Below are 24151 nucleotides of genomic sequence, written 5' to 3' on the forward strand. Positions count from 1 at the left end.
CTGGGACAAATCTAGCTCCTGTTGCTGAGATATATCCTGCATCTGAAGCCAACACTGTGATTGCTGTGCTGGGGTTCACAACACTTTTGGAAATCTGCACAGTAGGACATTTTGTGCACCACAGTGCTCAGATTCCTGGGGTCCTGATTTGGTGATGGAGACAGAAAGTATCTGAGGTAGACACTGAGAGGGAGAAAATGGCAGCAGATTGCTTGCCCCTCCTCTGCTGGGATAACACAGACCCATTCCTTAATGCCAGTTGGATGTCTGGAGTAGGAGGGTCAACACGATCAACGTGTTGGACACAAAAAAGTAAACCCTGTAACTTAAAAGCATTAAGAAATGCATTCATTTCCACCTCTTAAAAGTAGGTCTGTGAAGTGGTTTTATGCTCACTTCCCCTTTCTCTTCAAATGACAGATTTTGCTGCATTATCTATTTACTTTTGAGGTGTAGGAGAAGACTAACAGAACCATAGGAAAGTACAGAGATGCAGTAACAGTTTGGAGACTCAGTGATAACACCTGGTAGTGCTTCCCCAATGCTCTGGTTAATATTTACCTGTGGTATAGGAACTATTTAAATAATTGTCGATGCCTTGGTCACAATTTTTGCTTTCAGTAGCAGAGCACGTTGTATCTGGCATGGTTTGAGAAGTTTTCTGAAGACACAGGGACAACTTTTACATCGAGGTCAAACTTTTAGAAAGGCTTCTTCTGCAGTGCTTGCTTTTATCTCAGCTTGTTGAAAATGGCGGGTGTAAGTGGCTGCATGAAGTACTCCATGTTCATCTTCAACTTCCTATTTTGGGTAAGTTGGTGTTTAAATTGTTATTAGTGATGCATGAAATGTGTTCAACATTATCTGAATGCTGTAGCTGCTGTTGTTGAAGGAACTGTAAAGAAAATAGAACATAAGTGGAACCAGAGTACGATTCTAAATCAATGAGGGGAGAATACGCCTAACTTTTGCCATTCCCTTTGTCTTTTTCCTTCAAAATAGCTTTCCCTCCCCACATTCAAAAGTAGACCAGCCATGTGCCTGTCTCCCTACCCATATTGTGCCACTCATATCAAGGGACATAACTCATTTCAGTCAGAAGATAACAGATTCTTCACTTACAATGCATTGTTCTCTTGCTTTTATTGTGTGCTGCTTGCATCCAAATGACATAGTCCTGAAAATGTAGTTGCAACAGAAGATACGGAAAACTCACTTGCATTTTTAACCTCCTAATTGATAAATGGTTTTCATATCCTTCTTTGTGGTTCTTTGCTTTATGTTCAGTGTCATAATTAGTTTCTGATGGTGGACAGTAAACATTTGTAAAATGGTATGGGCTGACAGCACTGCCCATAGCTGTGTCAAGGCAGATACAGCACAGGGCAGCAGGCAGGTTTCTAGGTGTTGTTTGAACCATATTTGTCTATTTATCACATCTTAGCTGGTTTGTAAGAATTTCAGGTCCTGGAAGGTCTGGAAAGGTTTGAGTTAAAGAACATTTCTCTCATGGTTCAAACCCATTGTCAGCTTTCCTGACAGAAATGTGTCAGGTTCACCAGAGGTTCACTGAAACCAGACGCGGAACTGCTAGCCGCATTATGGGCTTTGCCTCAAGGGATTTTTTTCAAGTGAAAAGGTGACACCATTCAAAAGGGACCACAGACAGTGGCCTTGGAAAATTTGTGGCTAGCCAAAATGAGAAGAATTAGCAAAATTCTTTGAATTTCTTTGTGAACCTCACAAAGAAATTCCTAACAGGCCAGTGATGGTTTGGACTGCCTTCCCCTTCTTCTTCCTCCACCTCCATCAAGGCAGACTGAAGATATTTGACATCTGGGTTGAAGTTTTTGTGCAACGATGCTTAAAAGAGTCCATAAGTTTCTGGCTTGGAATTACTGCCCCTCAGGAAGTTTTTCCTGTTCACATTCATCTGTATATACTGTAAGCTAAAACACAGGCAAACATCTCAGACTAGCATTAGAAAAGCTCCAAACTGCTTCTGGAACGAACGTGCGAATAATGCCCCATATCAAAGCCTCCAGTGGCACCATGGGTTTCCTAGGAAAAAAACCTCAGGATGCAATCCTGGGGGAGTCTTGAAAGCTCAGGAAACAAACAGGCATGGAACAAACTTCCCAAACATATCTTTATGCCAACAGTAGGAAAAGGCATACTCTATTCTGGGGAAGAAAATGCTGAGAGCATTTGCTGTGCATGTGACAGCCTGGATGGGATAGAGGGGGACAGGATTGCAGCTACAGTTACTTATTTTGAAGGAAAGGGTTTAGCACTACCAAGACAGGGAAGAACAGACGTGGTGCAAACAGGAATATGGGCCGATGGAGTACAACGAAGCTGAATTCTTTGATTCACATTCCTCTCTAATTCCTGGAAATCATTAAATTGCTGTAGTAAAGTACAGGCAACAGTGATGTCTTTTCAGCCACCGATCCCACAGCTGCTTTCCCTGGTGCACGCGGCAGCTGGCAAGTAGAAAATTAAACCGATAGTGGGAAATGAAGGTGACTTTAACCTTAACTAGGTAAGGGCAATGGTTGTATATTTACCTGACATCCTTTCATTTTAAGCCCTTTGCAGTCTCTCTGGGAGTTTCCCCTCTTAGGGGGCTCAGGAATGGGCTTTCCAGCCTTCTGATGCCTTTTTCTAAGCAGCTCTTACAACATAGCTGTTGTATATAGTCTAAGCCAGCTCTGCAGAGAGGCTTTGTCTTCACTATGTGATTTGTGCCCCCTGGGAATCCACAGACCCATAGTGTGTCCATAGAGTTTTGCATTCTTCCAGTTTGGTGAAAGCAAGCTAAGTGTGGGCTTTTGAAGACCTATACTTTGGAGCTGGGTGCTTATATGGACCTTTTTATAGCCCTTGAATTAATCCTTAAGTCAGTTTTGTGCATTAAACCTGATATGTAGGTCAGATTTTTCCTCTTTCCCTTCTTCAGAGTTTGCAGGACACCCAGTCTCACCTGCTGCCCTCATTTTGTCAGCTTCTGCTACATCTTGCAAAATTGTAGAATTACCACCTTTTTTTTTCACTAAATATTAGTGTTGATCCTAGTTTGAGGTGACCTGATTAGTCACAGAGCGATCTTTCATCAGTTGTTGATACCAGAGTTGCAATCCCATCTACAACCGAAGTGGCTCTTCCCCATACCTGACATCTGAACATCTCAGTCCCTGAAAGCAGCAACAGAAGCATAGATGGTATGCTGAGCCATCAACTGCATTCCCTGTAGGACCTTCCTAGCACTGTTAATTTCAAGTATCTCAAGGAAGTATTTCAGTCAAATGTTTTCCTTAACAGGAGCAACTTTGTAGACAGCTCCTTCTGATACCTGTTAACTGGTTGCTTAGAAAGTGTGTGCCAGTGGAGGGAATTCCCCATAGGTTTGGTATTCCTGTGTCTGAGAAATGTAGTCTTGATATACTGCGGGTGACAGCAGGCTCATCTGAGGTGATATTAATTTAACTAGGATGTATTTCTTCATCACACCAAGACTGAAGAGCTCAAGAACAGAAGCACCGATTGAATTTGAGGGACAACAGTCTCGTTCCTGGTCAGCTTGTGAGACTGTGATGAGGTCACTAATGCTTGGTCAAGGATTGAGGCAAAAGTACAATAGCCATCTGCTTTTGGGAAAATGGGTGAGGATCTTTTCAAAGCAGCTCTTTCTATTCCATTGGAAAATACTGGCTCATTAAAAATGAAACTTCCTGAAATTAAAGTTTCTTTAGTCAAAACTTTAAGAAAATTTAATAATTAGCATGGAGTATTCCAGGAAACTTGAGATGTTCAACTTGGACTCTTTAGGAACGGACCATTGTGATTTGTTACTTGAAAACTTTTCTTGATGTGTTCTTGTACACTTCGTATATTATGAAAATAAACAGAAACAAAACATTAAGATTTTAATGACATGGCTCTTTTCTTATCAGCCTAGACCAACTCTATTTTTATCATAAAAATATATACACCTTACTAAAAATTTTAATTTATAAATGATGTTTCTTTTTTGAATGGAGGAAATACTGTAGCATTCCCGTCTGATTGATAAGTTCCTGTACATTCAGCTATATTTACCTCTACTACCATGCTGTATTTTTATGGGAGGTCCTATGTAACAAATAAGGCAGTGAGCCAAACTCTGTATTTGTAGCAATAGCTGCTTCAGTGGAAATTTTCACATTAGTGAGCCCATGTTGTCTGGTGTGTAGCCACATGGCTCACATAGTGCTGCTGAACAATACCCAAATAGAGTCATATGATACCATCAGTTTCTAGGCAGATTCAGCGGGATTCAGAAGGTTTCAGTGGAGAGTTCTAGTTAAATTTGATAACATGATATAGCTGTCATCGATTGTACAGCTTTCCTTTTCATGTTTAAAATGTACTTATAGGAGCTTTACTTAAAGCAGGAAAATGTGTGGTACTCATGTCTGAGTGCTGGCTCTGTTCCATATTAAATAATCTGCTAAAGTCGTTATGGTCTTTGATGCTAAATATTATATGAAACCTTTTGCGGGGAAAGTATTTTTTAAGAAAAACTATCTAAAACCTCTAAAAATAGCTCTTTTAATTTTAAAAGTTTAGGTACAATCCTAATCTTCATGGGAAGCTTATAACAACATTTCAGTGCCATTTATGACTTGGGTGTTAATGACATACAAGAAGATAATTCCAAATCTGACTAGTCTCTGGTCCCCAGTGATGTCTCTTTCCTACCAGTCATCTCAATAGGCACAATCCTTACACCTGACTAGCCTCTTAATTACCTGTCTCCAGCACTTAATAAAGAGAAAATCTGTGTAATTATCATCACAGACAAGGTTAGGAATAGAGTGACTGGTGCATAGTGGAATGATACCTCGATGATCAATGAAACAGGAGCACAACTAGTGATTAGGGAACATGTTTGGACCTGGGATTCATCTACCCTGACTTCAGCATCTTAAAGCAAGTCGTCCCAGTCTAACTTGCACACATACATGACCGAGTATGGTTGTTTTCTGTAAAAATGTAATGGAAATAATAACTATAGTAATTTTATAGGAGGAATATTCTAAGGAGTAGAGATCACCAAATATTGTTGCAATAGAAACAGTAGACTTTATTTAGAACTTTTCCTGATAATAAGACTTAGAGAATAAGTCTGAATAATTCTAGAAACAATATTTATGCAAACATCCCTTATCAAATCTCATGTGTTTCCATTATACAGGAAACAATGTTCTTAACAGCCATGTTATATACATACAATAGCAATTTATATTCCTCTCTCATTTGACAGAATTTCTGTGTGCATCCCAACCACATGTATAAATCATCAAGGTTATACAGAGTCCTCTGAGGTAGAAACATCAGGGATTTGGTGCATAACTGAAGATTTAACTACTTTTATGAAGTTTCCTGGATATGAATCAATATTCTATTCTCCAGCAATTCATGTTTCTTTCACTTTGCCAGCCAAATGATTTCAGAATTTTGGCCAGCATCTGGTACGATTTGGATGCTGAACATTCATCTAAAATTGCTAATCTTTCTAAATACTCTTTATTTTCTCCTGCAGGTGTGTGGTTTGGTTATTTTGGGAGTTTCTGTATGGATACGTGTTAGCAAAGATGCTCAGCAGGTAAATGTAGCATTCATATGAGAACCATGCAAAATGTGGAAGCTACTATATATACTTTCATTTCTCATTCTCATTTCCCCAAATTTGTTATGTTTTTGTTGAGGTGGTTTGTGTGGGTAAAGATCAATGCATATTAAACAAGATGGTGCAGGTAGTCAGATAAAGTGATTGACGTAAGCACAGACATGTGACTACAAGAAATGTCTTCTAGTGTTATTAATGTAGGTTCTTGCAGATGCACACAGATTTCTGTTGGAAAACATGTCTCTCTCTCTCTCCTCTAATGAAAAATAATGATGGGTTTTTTATTGATTTCAGTGTTACAGAGAATAATGAGGAGCCATGCAACTTAGACTTTTTAATGTATTTCCCTATTAGAATACTATAGCCATATATATCTATATATCTATAACTAGGGTTACTTCCATATATTTCTAGGGAATATTTTTACCTTTCTCAGTATCTTCAATAGCACAATTCTTATTTCCCCAGTAACTTTGAAAGGGAACAAGGATTTTTCTCTTCTATTTTGAGTGGCTCCTTAAAAACACCTTATCCTTTTCCCCTCAAATTTATACAGAAAGACCCAAAAATCTTTTTTTTTTTTTCAGATTAAAATATCCTAACAGCCCTCCTGGAGGAGAAAAGGGGAAAGTCCCCAAGTTCTGCTCCTGGATTTTATCTGGGTTATTAGATAACTTCAGAATTTATGACTTTCCTTTCCTGCAAAGCTAGGGAAAATACAATTTCAAGGGCCCCTTGACCTTGCAGACGTGCAGCAGAGGCTGGTCCTGTTGGTGCAAGGGCCCTTTGGCCCTGTGGGCCTTTTGCCAAGCATGCTCCCAGTGGCACTGGCCTCTGACTTGCAGCATGTTTTCCACCACCACTGAGTGAAGCTGATTTCACAGCTCATAGATGCTCCCCTGAAAGGCACTGTGCCATCTTTGTCTATTGGTGCTTTGCTGTACCAACAGGAAGAAGAGTAAACTCCAAGGTTTAAACAGTATATTTCTTGTGAATTTGGGCCATAGAAACCTAAATGAATGTGAAAATTTAATTTGCACATTTCTATTTCCAAAAAGGCTTTCTGGCCATGGAAATTAAAAAATGGCCAGGTGTGGCATGGAAACATTTTTCTTCAGCTTTCAGATTAAGCCTTTAGTATAGATTAAGTTGCAAATCTTCAGATCACTCTGCTGCTGCTTTACCGCAGTTCGTTGGTTAAGAACAATAATTTTTAGGTCAGTATTCTCCCATTGGGAAATAAAATGATGGTGGAGATAAGAGAATAGCTTTATATATTTCCTGCCATTTGGCTGATGACACTGTTGCCCTTAGCCAGTTCCAGATGCCCTATGTCTGGCAGAGGAAGGATGCAACAGAATTCAGTTCACGATGACATTGTGTCACAGGGTAAATTAGGTCATGGTGGAGAGCTCTGCCGTTCTCCGCTGTGGAAGAGGAAGAATTACAACTTTCACTCCTCAATCAACATTTTACAAGAAGCTAAAATTGCCATACTTGCTGGTTGACCATCTCTAGTATGATGGCTCAGATGGTACAAAGGAGTTTGGAAAACCATAACCACTATTATACTTTCTTATTTTTGGGGAGATTTCCTATTCAGAAAAGCATACTTCAGTGTGTTCCAAACTGGTTTTCTTACATGACACTTAGTACTCCCCAAAACCTGTGAATTAAGAGTAGAGACCAAAACTGAAAGTTTTTTCTCACATTTTTGCCTCTAGACAGGCAAAGTTCCCATTCAAATCTAATGTATGTTTTGCTTGAGTAATAATTGAACAGACCATAAGGATTTGGCTGTAGATGAATAGAGCTTTCTAAGAATAAATAACAGGAGGTTCAGTCCAGCTTGGAAGGGGAAAGAACAACACATTCTTCAAATTATACTTGTCTATATACCTTTGCAATTTCCATCAGAAGATAAATGTGACAACTTCCAGACATTTTTGCTAATCTTGGCACCAGCCACACTGGAAAATATTCTTTGAACATTTTTCCCTATTTTGGCCTTTGGCCTTAGGCAGTCCTATGGGAACTGAATAATTTGATATTTAATAATATTGAGGTATATGAATTGTTTTGTTGAATGTCCCACACATCAAAATACAGTCCGCATCTATGAGGGTATTATTAGAGATCATGCCTAAAAAAAAAAAAAAAAAAGAAAAAAAAAAGCTGCTTTGGAAAATACATCTATTTCTCTAGTATATCCAGCATCACTCTGAGAAGTGTTCTCTCAGGAACTGCCACAGAGTATGTTTCTGGCCTTCTAATGACAAACAGAGGTTTTGTTTCTTTAACATTTGGTTAATGTAGGGGAGATTTCAAGACAATCAATTTTGCTACTTCCAGTAAAAAGCAAAGATTCATCGACTGAAAACTAAATGAAAACCACTTTAAAGATGAAATCTTTATTTACTCTGCAAAGTTGACTTTAATCTTCTGCAGAACCAAAGACTGTGAAAATCCAAGTTCTACAGAGCTCCCCAACAAAACATTTAAGAAAGGAGCATTAGAGACTTGCCTATTTATGGATCAGAATTTCTCCGTGGTTGATAATCAATATATTTATCAGTTATAAAGTAATTATCTTGTTTTGAGTAATACAGAAGTTTTTAGGAGGAGCTTCTTATAGCTGAAAGATTTTTTTCCCTCTCTTTTCAGGAGCTGGATATAGACGCCAGCCTGTTTGCAGGGGTTGATCTGCTGATAGCTGTGGGCTCCATCATTACGGTCCTTGGTTTTCTGGGGTGCTGCGGTGCCATAAAGGAGAGCCGGTGCATGCTGCTGTTGGTAGGAAAGAAAAACATTTGGCTACCTTTAACAGGCCACAGTTACGTTTGATGGATAAAGTCCTTGCAAGTGGTATCAAATGAAGATGGGGACCTTTTCGATTAATCAAACGCTTGATTATGATCATGTGTTCTCATTACTTACCTTGTGCTTGAGCCGCTTCTGAATTCTAGTGCAGAAAAACTGATGGGTGGTCTCATCAAGATGACAGGATCCAGAGGGCTTCAAGCATGTCACTAGTTTTTTGGGCATCCAGGCATCACTGAAGTTCCCTTCACCAGTTCTCCCCCACTACCCATCCCATTTAATTTTGTAAATTTCCAGTTGCTCCCTTTGCTGGTCTTCCTAGAACGTACGTACTGCCTATACTCCTGCCCAACACCTCTCGCCTATGCACTGCCCATCATGCCACTACTCTGGTGTGCACCTTGTTTTGATCACCAGCTGAACACACTCTGTCTTGAGCACACCCTTTTTTCATCGTCAAAGACAAAATTAACAGGAGCAGCTCTGACTGGAACTTCAGTTCATTCTACCTACACGGTTATTCAAGCACATGAAAGTTTAGCATTCACTAGAAGAAATTGTCTCATCTTGGCAAAAAGTGCTATGGTTTTCTCCCCCTTTTGTTTTCTTTCTAGTTTTTTATTGGACTGCTTCTGATCCTGATCCTTCAGATCACAGGAGGTGTTTTAGGAGCAGTGTATAGATCTCAGGTAGGGTATTATTCTGCATTGTCATTGATGTCTTCCCAGAGTTTTGTTTCTACCCTGAAAACTCATAAAATATTTGAACTTGCAGATTGAAACATCCCTTAACAAGACTCTCCTTGAGAAGGTGAATGAATTGCAAAGCTCTACAGGAGAAGCTAAAGTGTTTCAAGAGAAGTTCCAGAAGTTTGAGAGAATGGTAATTAAAATCTAACAGAGGGCAGGGGTTGTTGCTATCTGTTCTACCTCTAGCATTTGGCTGTGCTTAATTTTATGGCTACTCCACCATATATTTGAATTTTATTCCCTGGGGATGGGGAAGAGTCTGACTTAAATGCAAGTTAAAACACTACACAGGGGGCTTCTGCTCTCTTGATACAGCATGGACTTTCTGTGCAGATTTCTTTGTGCAATAGTGTTTATAAGAGCAATGGAGCAAAGACACACAACATGCAAGCGAGACTGACAGCTAAGCTGTTTCATGGGAGGGCTGCCTGCTTCTTTGTTACAGCTTTCCATTGTGAAGGGATATTGTTCCTTCGTTGCACCCCAGCTAAGAGCTATCCAGTACTTTTAAGGCAAGATTACATCAAGGATAAGGAAAACTTCAGGAGCGTATTTCATTTGGAATATCCTATTGCTACGCAGTCTTTAAATGCCACACTTTATCGTGTAAAAAGGAGGAAGAAAATACGTTGAAAGGGAAGTTTGTTTTCACTGTGCTTATACTTATTCTGGCTTCCTCCACCTGCAGGACCCCAAAAGGTGGACACTTAGTGCCAGATTGCTCCTGGGTATCACATAGAGAATACCCTTGAATCTCACTATATCATTGATGGTGCAGACCCTTGCCCCTCCAACTAGTACCTGTATCTCTGCGCTGGCATAGTTCTTGCTGTTATTTTTTGCTTTAGTCCCTAATAGGTGATGGCTTTGAATGGGTAGGCTTGAACAATTCCTATTTTTTTAAAGGCTGCTGCTATGAAAGAAAAGGAAGCAAGAAACAATATTTGGGTGGCTTATATTACTTCCACTTCCACTTCCCCATTCTACCTCCAGCTTTGTCCTCTGCTTCTGAGCCAGTTTATTTATTCTGATAGAATGAACAGTCCCCTGGAGATATGATTGAAGGGTGAGCAAAATGAAAAATCCCATAATTACTGTATTAATTTTTAAATAGACCAGGATTGTTTTATGATGTCCCACGGCTTTTGCTTTTATACAAAATTATGTGAACATTTCCAGCTGGTTTTTGAAAGGGGGAAAACCTCAAGCCCAAGTCTGCACCTCTGAGGTTTAGTGGCTTGAATAAAGTGGAACATGAAGTGAAACTGCACCTGGTTTAGGTTTCACAAACCCCAAATGGAGCCCTGGCCTCCTCAGTCCATTTCTAATTTAAAGGGCTAACCATCATTCAAAGTGGTTATTTTTCTAGATTTCAGAGTTTTATGTGCCTGAATTTTACATTTTCAGCCTGGCTTTTCAGGATGTGAGATGTGGATGTTACTCAGCTGTTACTTACCTTCTGCAAATATAACCTGCAGAAAGAAGACTTGATTCTCAAAAAATACTATGCCTGGTGTTGCTCCATGTTCTACTTCCATTGACAATTACTAGCTTTATAGTATGTTAATGTTTTCTCAGCAGTGTATGCTGAAAATCTTGTCTTTTTTCCTCTCTTTTTTTAAACTTGTGCACTTATATTTTTATAAATGGTGTGGAAATGTAAAGGGCGTTTGAGACATACTGATTTGGGACATGGGAAAAGATAAAAGGAAATTTCTCCTTCGTTGTTACTCTCCGCTCCTTTGCCTACTCTCCTTGAACTGCAAATCACCACCTTTTTTCCTCATCTTCCCATTTCCTCCTTTCTTGCAGAACCATTGCTGCGGTTTGCTGAATGGACCTGCAGACTGGGGAAACAATTTTCAGGCTCTTGGTGGCAATAAAATCTGTGAATGTGAACCAGAGGACAGAGAATCAGACCTCTGCACCTACTTTAAAGGCAAATACATTTTTAAAAAGGTGAGAAAAATACAATATTCCACTCTTCTTTCCAACAAGAGGTTTTAACCCAAGGTTGTCTTTGGTGACTGGCATAGTCAGCAGTTCTGTACCTTTCTAAAAAGGTAAAGTTTTGCCTTCTCTTTATTAGTGAGAATTGCCCCTGTGCCATCTGTTATGCAAGTCCTGTGCGTACATGAAATAATAAACTGCTGGTTCCTCTCCCTGGGATGTCTCTATTTCAGCTGTGCAGTGCAGTCCCCTTAAAACCTCAGCAGTCAGCATGGTTACTATGGGTGAAAACTATTATGGCTTTGGGGTCAGGGTATGCTTTTGGGTCAGAATAGCATGTCAGCTACCCTTTGACTCTCCTTCCTCCCTCAGAAGGTTGTGTTCCCACCCAGGCTCATTCTGGTGGTAGACATGTTGATTCAGAGGCTTTCAAACGGCTAAGGGATGTTGAAAAATGAACACATTAAATGCAAGACCTTTGGGGTTTTACAGTCCTTTAATAAAAAACCACACACTCATTTTGCAGGATCTGCTGGAAGAAAACCTTACATGTAGTAGGCTTCATGGCAGCATACTCAGTGTGTAATTTCCTACAACTACAGCTTTTTGAAAAGCTTGTGGCAGTTAATATAATAATAAGGTAAAAATGTCTGGTGACAGACAACAAGCAAGCATACTCAAAAATTGGTAGGTGGGCAGCAGAGATCTAATTTCAAAATTTATCTGTCTCCTTATGTGGAAATTTGGACTCCATGCATACAAAGAAAAATATGAAAAAAAGTGGAAAACTTTCAGACAATAACTGCATTTTTAGAATGGTAGTAGTACAAAGTTTGCCAATCTGCACCTAGCACAAAGCAGATTTTAGCAAATGTCCATTCTGGTCGTATACTTTTCTAAGTACAAAGCTCCTTAGCCACGTCCTGTCTGAACACTAATTCCCCCCCTGTGTAGTCCCACAGAAGCAAATACCATTTTAAAGCAAGGGAACATTCTGGTTAAGTAGAGGATGCCAGAACCCAATCTGGAAAAAAGATGTATTCAAAGAGTCTGTTTTGGCCACATTTTAATGTCTTTTTGGCCTCAGGCAAACCCTCAAAGGACAAATGAGAAGCCATCAGCAAAATTACTGCAGGTGCAAGATGTCGCTCACATGAACACACAGATTTCATGGTGATGTTAGACATTAGTACAGACATTCAACTCTTGTGATCCAGGACAAAGGATTTGAAATTCAGTGCAGTTCTGAGTCACCTTAAATGACAGGATTTTTAGAAGGACTAGAAAGAGAAGACCCATGTGTTTATTGTGAGGGAGGAAATATGGTGAAAGAGTATAACTAGATTTGGGGGGAAGGCAGTTGTAGTGTTGGAACACTACTGTAATTTTGATGGATTTAAGCCATACTTGGCTTTCCCTACAGTTTGCAGGAGTATCGTCAATGCCTGGAGAAGATGTAGTCATTATAAGAACAGATGTATGTGTTTAGCAAAAATGAGAGTAGCTCTGCATAGAACTTCAGATATGATCACTCTCCTCCTCCTCAGCCCCAGCCCAAGACCACCAAACATTGGTCACAAATAATTTTTAAACTGGGTTGTGTATCCAAATACTGTTAGTTGAGCCCAATTCTAATAATAAACTTTGAAGTTTCAAATCCAAAGATCAGATTAGTGGAAAACTGAAGTTCTCATTCAGATCTGGTCATTGATGCATTGGCTCTTTCCTAGCAGCGAATGGTTATCAAGTGAAAGTAAGAATAAATGCTTCTTTCCTTGTCAGCTGAAAATCATGCAAATGTTAGGCCTTACAACTGTATGTCTTCATTTGGAATTGTACTCTTTTGTCGTTGGCTACTAAATTTGTCTTCGTATTTGGGAAGGCAAAGACTAGATATCTTTCTCAGAGCACAAGGTACACGTAGCTGTGTTCTTTGTGTTTGTTAGCAACAAGCCAGGGTAAATTCAAATAGCCTTTCTTTAACAGAGAGAGAGAGAGAGAGCATGAGAGGAATTATTTTAGAAGATGCATTCCTAATAACCTTAGGATAATATTGCTTACCTATAATTAATCATTTTGTCTTATTTTTCAGCCTTGTGGAGATGTGATTATTGAATTCCTTGAAGACCATCTGCTCATAATTACGGGGATTGCCTTTGGACTGGCTGTTATTGAGGTACCAGTATACAACATTAAAATATTTAGTAGCTGACAAGCAATATGTTCTACTTAGAAATACACTGGGAATAGGATTAAAACACCTGGCATGCTCAATTAATAGACAGGGGAAAACCACCTCTCACCTCAGTTATAATTTTACTGTTATTTCATATAAATGGTATACAGCTGGCAAAGCTGCAATCTTCAGGTGGGATCAGACCACCCTGCTGCCTGTATAAGTATATCACATGGGACTTTTTCTGCAAAGATTTGACTGTCCTGGAGCCAGGCTGTGCCTTCACAGCAAGCCCTGTGGACAGAGGGGTGTGTGGATACCCAGCCCCAGGCAGACACAAGGCAGAATAGCTGGTCTTTTCCTCCTCTTTTCCTTCTCTGCTTGGGGAAAAAGTCATCTCATAAGAAAACTTCACCCCTAAACTGCATATTCTTATGGTACAAATTATATACAAATAATTATGGTACAAAATTATTATTCTGTGGCATAATTTATCCATCAAGATGGTGCATGAATGTACCTGAGTGCACACTTGTGATGCTCCATATTTTTCTGTGTGTAGAAAAAACAGAGCATGTGAGCTCTTTAATTGCTTCATCATACACTGAAGAATAACACACAAAATTTTCTCTCAAGTGAGGAGGAAAACCAGTGAGGTTATCTAGTCAACTAGTTGACAAATGATAGGCTTCATTTAGGAGAAAATGACAAAGAAACAGGGGATTTCATCATGCTGATTTCTTTGGTCATTTTCTTTCTTTTCACTATTCCTCTGTGGTTTCCCTCCTCCCCCACCCCCCGCCAATGGATGTTTGAGGGAAAAGCAGAAATGACGAAGATTGCTGTGCAAAGTTCAGTCTGTTATTCCAAGTAAAAACTTCTTAACATCATTGGCAGAGGATTGCTCCTCGTGGTAGAAGAGTGGGCAAGAGACCTAACTCAAAAATACATTTCCAGGAAAATAGTAGTAAGTGGGGAAGAGTTAGGCAGCTGCAGCACTGGGAGAGGACAGGCCATTAACTTCTTACTTGGCACAGCCTTCTTCTTATTTAAGGTGCTGTATGTGGGGGTTCAGGTCTCTCACCTATATGTAGACATTGGTGGGGAAATAGGTGAAATACACCAATATTAAAAGGCCTCTAAAAATGTAATAGAAATGTAGAATTGCATCTGTATCCTGAAGGTAAGTTATAAGTCACTTTGCTCTAGTTACTGCAGTTACACGAATTGTGGCCTTTAGTTCATTAGCCACCATTCTTCCCTGTTCTCCAGCTGGCATTTTCTGTGGTGGTTACCTCTCCCAGTCATAAAAGGATTAGAAAACAACATGAATACACAGTATGAGCCTCAGCTGGTACAAATTGTCAGCTGGCAATTTACACTTGATAAATATTTAGCCTTTCCAAAGATACTAAAATCAAATAATTGCATATCAAAAGCAAAGTGCTCAACCATCTCTGCTCTGGAAAACCTCGGATTAAATGAAGTGGACAAAGAAAAATGGTCTTCCACAGCATTCCCCCATGTGCCTGCTCCCCTATGCCACTTGTGGGCTGTTAATGGTTTCACCTTGCTGTATTATGGGAAAGTATACTGAGAAGAAGGGCCCAGTTTCACTTGGGCACAAGTGAAAAGGTGGGCCTGGTATGTCAGGGAAGCCCTGTTGGCTTATTCCAGCTGTGAGTCCATCCCCTTGTCTTAGCTGTAGCCCTGTGTCCTGTATGCTCTCCATTGTCTCTTCCTTAAATAAATGAATCATGCTGGTGTTCATGGCTTCCTAAGCATCAACTGGACAGTTTCCACTTTTGTGAAACACCTTCAGAGACTGGTGAATTTTAAATCCAGAAGGAAGCTTTCTGATCTTCTGATCTTGCCAGCTGTCTCTCACAGGCTGTGGAATTTCACCCAGTAATTCTCATTACAGAAGGTGACCCTACTGAATTTTATATTTCAAGCAACAGCTTCTTTAGAGGACTCAGTGTTTCTATCCCAAATCTATTACTGATTTGTTACATTACATAAGATTTGTTGCATGATCATTTGCTAAACAGTATGGTGGGGTATGTGTATAGATGTGTGCCTGCATACATATACACATGTATGCCTTTACACATATTTACACATAAGAATGACAGCGGAAAAGAAGGGAGATTTCAAAGAGAAACAACCCTTAGAATACACAATGAAATCAGAAAGTTCCTCCAAATTTTTTAGAAAATAAAATATTGAATATTTGTCTGAATTTCTTGAACTTCTCAGTGTTTGCTGCTCCATTTCAGCTAACAATTGCATTTTAAACCTCCAGAGTTATAGGGTTCCCTGTCCACAGAGGCAATCCATCTTCTAAACAAATTGAAGTTTTCCATCATGTCTGCAGTCTTACCTGTGGTACATACTGATTTCATTAAAATGGCTATAATCTAGAGTCATGTTCTTTAAGAATTACAATGGAAAAAATCTTCTGTAAGCAGATTTAGCCTGCATGTAAATCCAAGACATTTGCAAACAAAATGTTCCCACTGTGTATCAGTTGTATCTTGGGATTTCCAGGACTGCCAAGTAATACCAGAAATGTCTTTGTTTTACAGATTCTTGGTTTGGGGTTTTCTATGAGCCTGTACTGCCAGATCCAGAGAAAATGAAACTATGGAAGTGTCAGAACGATGTCACCAGCCAAATCAAAACCTTTGTAGATAGAAGGGTATTTGGCTTGGCATATTCAGATAAATATATGCATGTCCTATGCAGCTGTTCTGATGAAAACGGCAGCTCTTGTGCACATGGACGCTTCATAATTTACAAAAGGACCTCCTTATACTTTGTAAGGTTTAATTATGTGAATATGAATTTTTATTTGCAATAAACATCTTTCTTAGTGTTTCTGAGGAGTTTATTTCATCTGAAGACAGCATTTAAGTCATGTTGAGATCCCAAGTTCACCATGGGTGTTAACGCCACCCATAGCAAAGTCACCATCAACAGCTGTAAATGATCTTGCAGTGGCTGACTGGTCTGGAGAAGCACATGCCGCCGGGCAGCTTTGCTTGCAGGGCAGGGTATTTTCATTACGAGTGTCACAGGTCAATTTGACACTTAATATGGTATATATGGTCAGGGCTTTGTTACTTGTGAGAAGCATGGGGACTAACTCTCATCCAAATAGGAAAGCCGCATCTCCCTTCAGGGACATTTAAATGAATATCCTAGCAGCTGAGAGGGTCACTCTCAGGCCCAAATGATGCTTAGATTGCATGCGAGAGTTGTATTTAGTGGCACATGTTTTGCAAATAAGCATCGGTGTGAAATCCAAGCCCATGTGGAGGCAAGCCGCACACAGAAGTCATGTGGGTGAGACTTCACCCGGAGTAGGATGAGCAGCGGGCTTGCCAGCAGCGGCTGGACGACAGAGGGCACGGATGGTAACTCAGCAGCAGCAATACAAAGCATATCTGCCTTTGGATTGACCAGCGCTTGCAAGTTTTGGAGTCCTGAGGCACTGACAGCCCTGCCTGTCCCTGACCTGTCCCAACCCAGGTCCCTGGGGCTCTCCCCACCCTGCCTACAGCCTGGGACCCCACGTCAGCCCCCTGGGGCTGTCAGCCCCTGCCCCAGTGATACCGCAGCAGGGCCAGTCTCCAGGTCCCCACAGCCCTGCCCTGCTCGGCCATGGAGTCCCACAAAGCTGGGCCCACCCATGGGCTGGCCTCAGCCCATCCCCCGGGAGGTGCCCGATGCCAGGGGCTGGGTCTGCCCCAGTGCCCCCGTGGCTGCCCTGCCCATGGCTGGGGCGGTGCGAGGGTCCCCAGCTGCCAGGCCTGGCCCTGCCACCGCAGGGGAGCTCATGTGGTCATGGCCCCCAGGGAGCTGATGGCCCAAGTGGCTCCCTGTCAGAAAGTAGATAGCTTCAGGAGGCACATTTTTTAAAAGGTATTTAGATGTCTAACGATGCCCATAGGGATGTGCTGAGGTTCTCCACAGCCCGCCGACAGCCTCATTGCTGTGTGTTGGGGGCTAGCTGTTTTCACTAGTCCTGCTGGGCACCCATCTTCATCTCTAGGAGCAACTTTAAACACCTTCAGACAGCTGCTCTGAAAAGAAAACCACATACCATGCTCTTCTATCTTAAAATCCCTCAAGTGCCCACGACTGTTTCAAAGCACACCCAGGCTGCTCCCATCTTGACATAGCCATGTGACTGTGGCTTATAAATACATTACAAGCTTTTCCTGAGCAGAGGCCTTTGCCCGTGCGTTACACTGACGGGGTTGGTTAGAGGTGAAATTCATCTGCAGCAACAACTTTCATTTAAAACACACCCAGAGGAAAAGTTTCTGCCCTGTCCCCACACCCTTTCCCTCAGACCCTTTCTCTCAGACCATCGAGCCAAGCAGTGAGAGCTGCTTTCAGAAATTCGTGTGTCTCCCAGGAAAGCCATCGAGCTACAGACAGTTCTGGCACTTGCTCTTCCCTCTGCTGAGCCTCAGAAACTGTGCCAGAAGAATTCAGACTTTGTTGGACCAAGGAAAAAGCATGACTCCATAACCCAGCCGTACTCACTGGACGGAGAAATGCTGGCTTCTGATTCTTCCACCTCCCCAGACTGTTTTTTGTCTTACATGTCTTACCCATGATTTGAAATCCTGGGAGCTGAGCCCAAAACACTCAGATCATGGGATGGCAGTGGGACATTTGGATTATTACTGCAGAAAAAAATTGGGAGTGGAAGGGCAAAATGCAGAGAGGATTGTATCTTCCTCTTCCTCCTTCCCACGGGAAGGAATGTTCTCATTTCTGAATGAAGGACCAGAGGGTGTCCCATAGAGAGGGGACTTAGAGCTGTGCATGCCTGATGGTTTTATATGAAGGGGAAGTTACTGCTCACCCTTGCTGCCAGAAGTAGCTAGCTTCAGGCAGCTGTAAATTTGAATATTACTTCTATGTTTTTGTGATAAGCATTGACACGAGACTGGCACAGTGTACGCTGGCTTGGACACCAGCCTGGTCCAGTATGTTACTCTGGGGGAGACAGCTGTATAAAAGCAAGCTGTTAATGCATCTAAATTTTGGTTGTCTTAGCCTGGTTTTGCATATAGCCTTCAAAATATCCTCCCCCTTCATCAAAATAATGATCTATGATACATTAGACTTTTTGTTAAAACTGTGGTGCCATTAAAATCAACAGCAAAATGTCTTCAGCAAGGAACTTAGACACAAGAGTTTCACTTGGAGCTAAGGTGAATAGTTCCTCTGTTTATTTTAGGCAATTTGTCTTTATTTCCTAAAGCTCTAAGGAAGAAAACTGAAGTACTATGATTATGTGCTACCATGACTTTTTCAATGGGATTAAACCAATGAAGTCAGTCAGAATATTACAACTTGTTGCAGAAGTGGGTTTGCCTCTAAAACACATCTATTGCCTTTGATGTTGCAAAACTTGTTTTACTCGTTCATTAGCCTCCTGAAGTTTTCTCCTCTGTTTTTTTTTTCAAAGGAAACAGCAAAATACCAAGCACAAAACAAAGAGAAATCTGTCTGGATCGGATTCATCTGGCCATATGCAAAACTCTACAAAGCAGAAATTCATGTCATAGAATCACAGAATGGTTTAGGTTGGAAGGGACCTTTAAAGATCATTTAGTCCACATCCACTGCCATGTCTGAGCTAACCATTTGGACTCCCTTATAATCAATGAAGAGAAATAAGCACATCTAGGATTTGAGCCATCTCATTCTAAAACAGATGTCCAGCGAGGTTAGATGAGTCATTTGCATTGCAGATAGGTGAAGTTGGAGTGAATGAATCTCACCCTACAATACTGAACTTGTTAAAACCAATAGAAGCAGTGGTCAGCCAGGAAAGAGCATTAGCGTAATATTCCATGAAGCTGCATTGATTATTCATTGATTCATTGACCTTTTTGTTCAGCCAAAATCCAGCCTGCGAGGAAATGAGCCCTACTTACTCTCTGGGCTGGTAGGATGAGAACTATCTGCTGTGCAGCGATGTCCCTCTCAGAGCCATGATGCTGTAACAGAGATCTCAGCACCAGTCCTTCATGGAGTTCTCTTGGTATTTTTATCAGAGAACATTTTGAGTTTGCAGTTGACTCAAAATAAAAATGGGACATTTTTCTGAGCCCACATACACTTTTTAATCATGATGTCTGGAATTGCTGAAATGAAATTTGACAATAAATCCTCGATAGAACAATAAAACCATAAGAGTTTTCTTTTGTGGGGTGTTGGGGAAGGTTGGTTTTGTTTTTTCACAACGATCTCATCCAAGGTTATGTACCTCTCAATGTTACCCAATAAAATCAAGCATACAGAGGAAAGACACATGGCCAAGACTTTAGTGCTTTGGAATAGCAAAGGGAGAAAAAGCATGTATCATTATAATCTTAAACAGTATAGGAGAAGAGTGGTATGAAGAAAGACAACGTGTCCCTGCCTTTGCTAGGAGAGCAAATTCCCAACTTAAACCCAAGTCTTTTTAACACAAACCGGTCAAAGCCAAACAGCTATTTAGTGGCAACAGATAAGATATCGCACCTGGGTCAAACTGTCTCTGAAGAATGATTTGTTTCATCATTTAAGGGATTTCAGGGGAATGTGTTGTTCTCAGTAGGGATTGCATTTGGGGGGAAAATACAGCATGAGTAGAAAAAGAAAAAAAGTTATAGTTTATAGTAATATGAGTCAGTAAAGCAATGTCAGGAACGCCATAAACAACAAAGAGATTATTTATAAGTCCATTACTGGAAATAAAAAACAACAAAGAAAAAAAGAGAGGCATATAGACAAACAAAAATTGCATCTGATTTTGAAAAATGAAAGAAGAATGAAGCAAAACAGGACAGGTTAATTTGAAAGAAAAAAAGAATAAAGCTATCGAGCTTATCAAGATCTAAGGGTCTGCTGCACTCAGCTCAATGTGAGGGGAATTTGGCCCCAACCCACCTTTGTGTCCTGGCTGTCAGGCTGAAAGCCAATTCAACCTGTTCTTCATGCCATGCCAAATCTGCCCCAAATTTGGCTGGCTGTTAGGGCCCCTAAGGAACCTGTGTCACAGCTGAAGCTCATCAGAGCAGAGCTAGTAGCCAAAGGGTACCCTAAGAGACAGCTCTGCTAGTCGTACAGTCCCTGGGCATGCCTGGAGAATGAGCCTGAGGAGCTGGAACTGCTGGCTTTCCCTCCAGGAAGGACACTGCAGATCTGGCCCAAGTATGTTTAGAGATGTCATTAAGTGATGCAGCAGGGTTTATTTTTAAATTAAGATGGAGGATTATCAGTTTAAGTTCTGAAATAGGTTTAAAACCACAAAATTAAAAGCCAGTCCTTTGGCTGTGCTGTAAGACCTGTCCTAACTGCTTAGCCAAAGGTTTTCTGGCATGGGAGAAATTAAGCTGATTTAGGCTGGATTCAGCCCTCCTCAGCTGAGGGGATATTTGACTCTGGGTTGTTCGGGTCAGCCAGTCATAAAACAAATACCTAATGCTGCTCCAGACCAGAATCAAAACCTCCCCCTGCAAAGACTGAGGCTGGGGAAGCTGCCTGGACACAGCTCCTCCAGGAGGGAACCAGGCTGTGCCGTTCTAGGGAAACTTTACACTAGGACTTCATTCAGGGACCAAAGGGAGGCTTGGATCTCTTCTGGCTTTATCCATAGCAATTTGATTATTCTTGATAATTATATCTCAAGAAAACTGGCAGGTTTTCTTCTCACCCCTGTCAATAGCAATATTCTCATCCTTTCACTGAAGGGCTCTCTTTTTGTGCAGTGGTTTGGATTAAATTGCTTTTTTGGTTTTTTCAAGTCTTTCTTTTTTGAACTGAAAGCTGACCCTTGGTGTATTTTGCAAAATGCTGAGCCTGCTTGGGTTTCTTGGGGAGGTAGAGGGGTGATGTCATTCACCACTTGATAGGGTTGAATCCTTTATCTATCTGAACTTGGAACACTGGGGAGGAATGGGAAAATTGTTCCTCACCCTTTTTGTCTCAAATACACTTACAAATTCTTTCTCTTTGTAGAGAATAACAAGTCTCCACAGCAGTATCTCCTTACACCTAGATTTTATAAAATTTGCTCAAGCAGTCCAGAATTCTTTAAAAGACAGGAACCAGAGATATGGAAAAGGCATGAAGGAATAAGAGGCAAGAGAGGTCCTTGGGCACTAATAGGGATAAGAGACATATAATATTCTTCCTTCCTAATCTGTGAGGAGTGCACATTCAGCTAGTATAACTCATCAGAGAGACTCCAGTTTCTTCATCTACATTAATCTGTGCAAGATTGGAAAAGGCTGTTGGGTCCATTTTTTTTTTTTTCATAAAAACGGAACTAAACTGTGCTAATGGACTTGCACACATAAGGCTATGGAAGAAACTGGTAAGAAAACCAGTCATCAAATATGGACAAACCACAGTGCTCTCTCAAATAACTTCATAAAACACTCTTCAGGCATTTCAGCGTACCAGCTCTTTACACTGCAAGTCTGTGATCTTGCGGACATAAGGAGGTTAATTAGTGGAGTGGATTCCAGGGGTTGTATTAAAAGGTCCAAAATGTCAGTAGTTTCACATCTGCTACTTAATGAACATAATGTGTTTCTAAGCTGTTTCAAACTGTGCTTTTGTGGTGTTTGTTATCTAAAAGATTTGTCAGATCAGCTACACCCAGGCTGATATATGAATACTGACTATTTTGTTGCCGTAATGCATTTTCTTGCTAAAGTTTCAGCTGAATATATTACTTCACTGTAATACAAATGTTTCCTAAGCTTGATTTAATCTTATTCATGAATTAAAGCAACAGCTACACTCTGAACCATTAAATCTATCATTACTCAACTTGACATTAAGTTCTTTGTTATTACAGTTAATTCAGACCAGGAAAGATCTTCTGTAGGTTTGATTCTGTTGTGGATGAGAAAGGAATTAAATGTACTTACTACTGTCTCTGTTAAAAAAAAAATAAATTAGAATATATTGAGTTTTGTTCAAAAATATTTGTCAAAACCATCTTTGACTAAGGCTCAGTATCTATATCATTGATTAGCAGTATATTAACACTAACAAATATTAGGAAGTGGAGCCATGGAAATGAATGTTGGCTGTTCATCAGGCCCTCCATTATTTATTTCTGTTCCCTGCCTGGACGAGTGTTTACTGCTGTAAATACTGTTGAGGTCCCCTGGCGCAGGATTAAAATAAACTTTTTCAAGAAAACAAGTGACTAAGGAAAAAGTTTAATAAAAAGTATATAGTAATGGTGTGAACAGGAGTAGGAATGAATATACCAAAGAGATATACAAACACTGCATTACTGCATAGGGAAGAAATTGCAATCATTGCTCCCGTTGATGTAGCAAAGGAGTTGGGAGCACACTGCCTTGATACCTGGGTTATTGCACCTCCATTATAGACAGGAAAAAAGAGGGGGTGAGGAGTAAGGATCATGTGCCAACAAGGCTCAGAACATCAGAAAAGGAAGAAAATGAGAATGAGATATCTAACAGCAACTGGGAGAGGAATCCAGGGAACCAAAATGCAAATGAGATGAACTGGAATGCAATCAGAGCAACAAGATGGAAGTTTACAATCCAACCTGATGGGAAGCATGATGGATCTCTGGAGCCTCTTGCAAACTGGTCAAGGACTGGACTGTTGCTCAGGACAAATGAGAAACTACAGACTACTGAACAAAACTGAGTGTGCTGAAAGGGGAAGGAAATGAGGGCTTTTTTATAGTGGCTGGATTTAAAAAATGTCCTCTGCTCTAAGGGACATTCCAGATTCTGAAAGGGTTCATCACATTAAGTACAGAAAATTGTCTGCCAGATAGTTTTGTGTACTGTGATTGTGGTACAAAGGATACATATGTGCTATCTCTGACATGCTTAATACCGTAGCACAAATGATTATGATGAATTGCTTTCTCCCTGTGATTTAAGATTCTGCGATCATTCTACACATGGATTCTTATGGTGACATGGGGAGCTTCCTGCTATGGCCTTTTTCATATTATTACTTAGTCTTTCAGCCTGTGGAATAAGGACTTGAATCAATAGAATAAAGAGGCCATTCTGGAGTTCAGTGTGGTGAACTTGTTTAAACATAATTTTAAAAATATATATACAAAGAAATATACAAAACATCTGAGAAAAAAAAATATTGCCTGTGGCTTTAGCATAAGAGATGTGCTACAGATGCAAAAAGCTGTGGACAAAAGACTTCAAGAGCAGTTTTTCAGAACTAAAATTGGCTCTGCTTCAATATTCTTGAAAGACTAATTTTTTTGGATGGCATGGACCATAAGTTGATGTTAATAATGCAAGTCAATTTTAATAATGCGTGGCTATAACTGCAATAACCACAACAATGTAATGTAAAAGGAACAACTGCCATGGATTTCATGCTGATGTGGAGAATTTTGTGAGCAGGTGGAGTGGGTTTTATATCTTCCAAGAGGGACACTTGATGTATTTCTGGTCATATGGCAGCCAGTCCTGAAGCTTGAAATGATGGGTGATATAGATGGTATAAACTTTTTGTGCTTGAAGATCTGTGCTTTGAATTTATGCCTATTGTCTGATGGCTATCACTTTAAGTTATGTTTGAATAGAAATGTATTAAAGAGTCTGGAACTACGTAGGCAGAGATGAAAACTATGTACAAAGAGATGAAAACAGAAATGAATATTGATGCTTACTCAAGAAATGCAAGCCATCAGACTGAATATTTAGAGAGGGGAACACGGTTCACCTACTACTGCATACTATG

At 40.4% G+C, this 24151-nt stretch overlaps 1 protein-coding gene across 1 annotated transcript; it reads left to right on the forward strand.

Annotated features, from left to right (window-relative positions):
* The first annotated feature begins 395 nt into the window (after positions 1-395).
* TSPAN8 (tetraspanin 8) lies at positions 396-16249 on the forward strand. The gene is made up of 8 exons (XM_005242050.3): positions 396-810; positions 5588-5650; positions 8339-8467; positions 9109-9183; positions 9269-9376; positions 11056-11202; positions 13286-13369; positions 15958-16249. The coding sequence occupies exons 1-8, from the start codon at positions 751-753 to the stop codon at positions 16009-16011; spliced, it is 720 nt and encodes a 239-aa protein (XP_005242107.1). The 5' UTR covers positions 396-750; the 3' UTR covers positions 16012-16249.
* The last annotated feature ends 7902 nt before the right edge of the window (positions 16250-24151 follow it).

Source organism: Falco peregrinus, chromosome 6, assembly GCF_023634155.1.
Source record: "Falco peregrinus isolate bFalPer1 chromosome 6, bFalPer1.pri, whole genome shotgun sequence".
NCBI classification, from domain to species: domain Eukaryota; kingdom Metazoa; phylum Chordata; class Aves; order Falconiformes; family Falconidae; genus Falco; species Falco peregrinus.

What these genes read in the sequence shown, in the direction of transcription:
- TSPAN8 (XM_005242050.3), top strand. Translation starts at nt 751, where the DNA reads ATGGCGGGTGTAAGTGGCTGCATGAAGTACTCCATGTTCATCTTCAAC. An exon ending in TCTTCAACTTCCTATTTTGG is followed by an intron (nt 811 to 5,587) that starts GTAAGTTGGTGT and finishes TTTCTCCTGCAG; the next exon opens with GTGTGTGGTTTGGTTATTTT. An exon ending in GCCGGTGCATGCTGCTGTTG is followed by an intron (nt 8,468 to 9,108) that starts GTAGGAAAGAAA and finishes TTTTCTTTCTAG; the next exon opens with TTTTTTATTGGACTGCTTCT.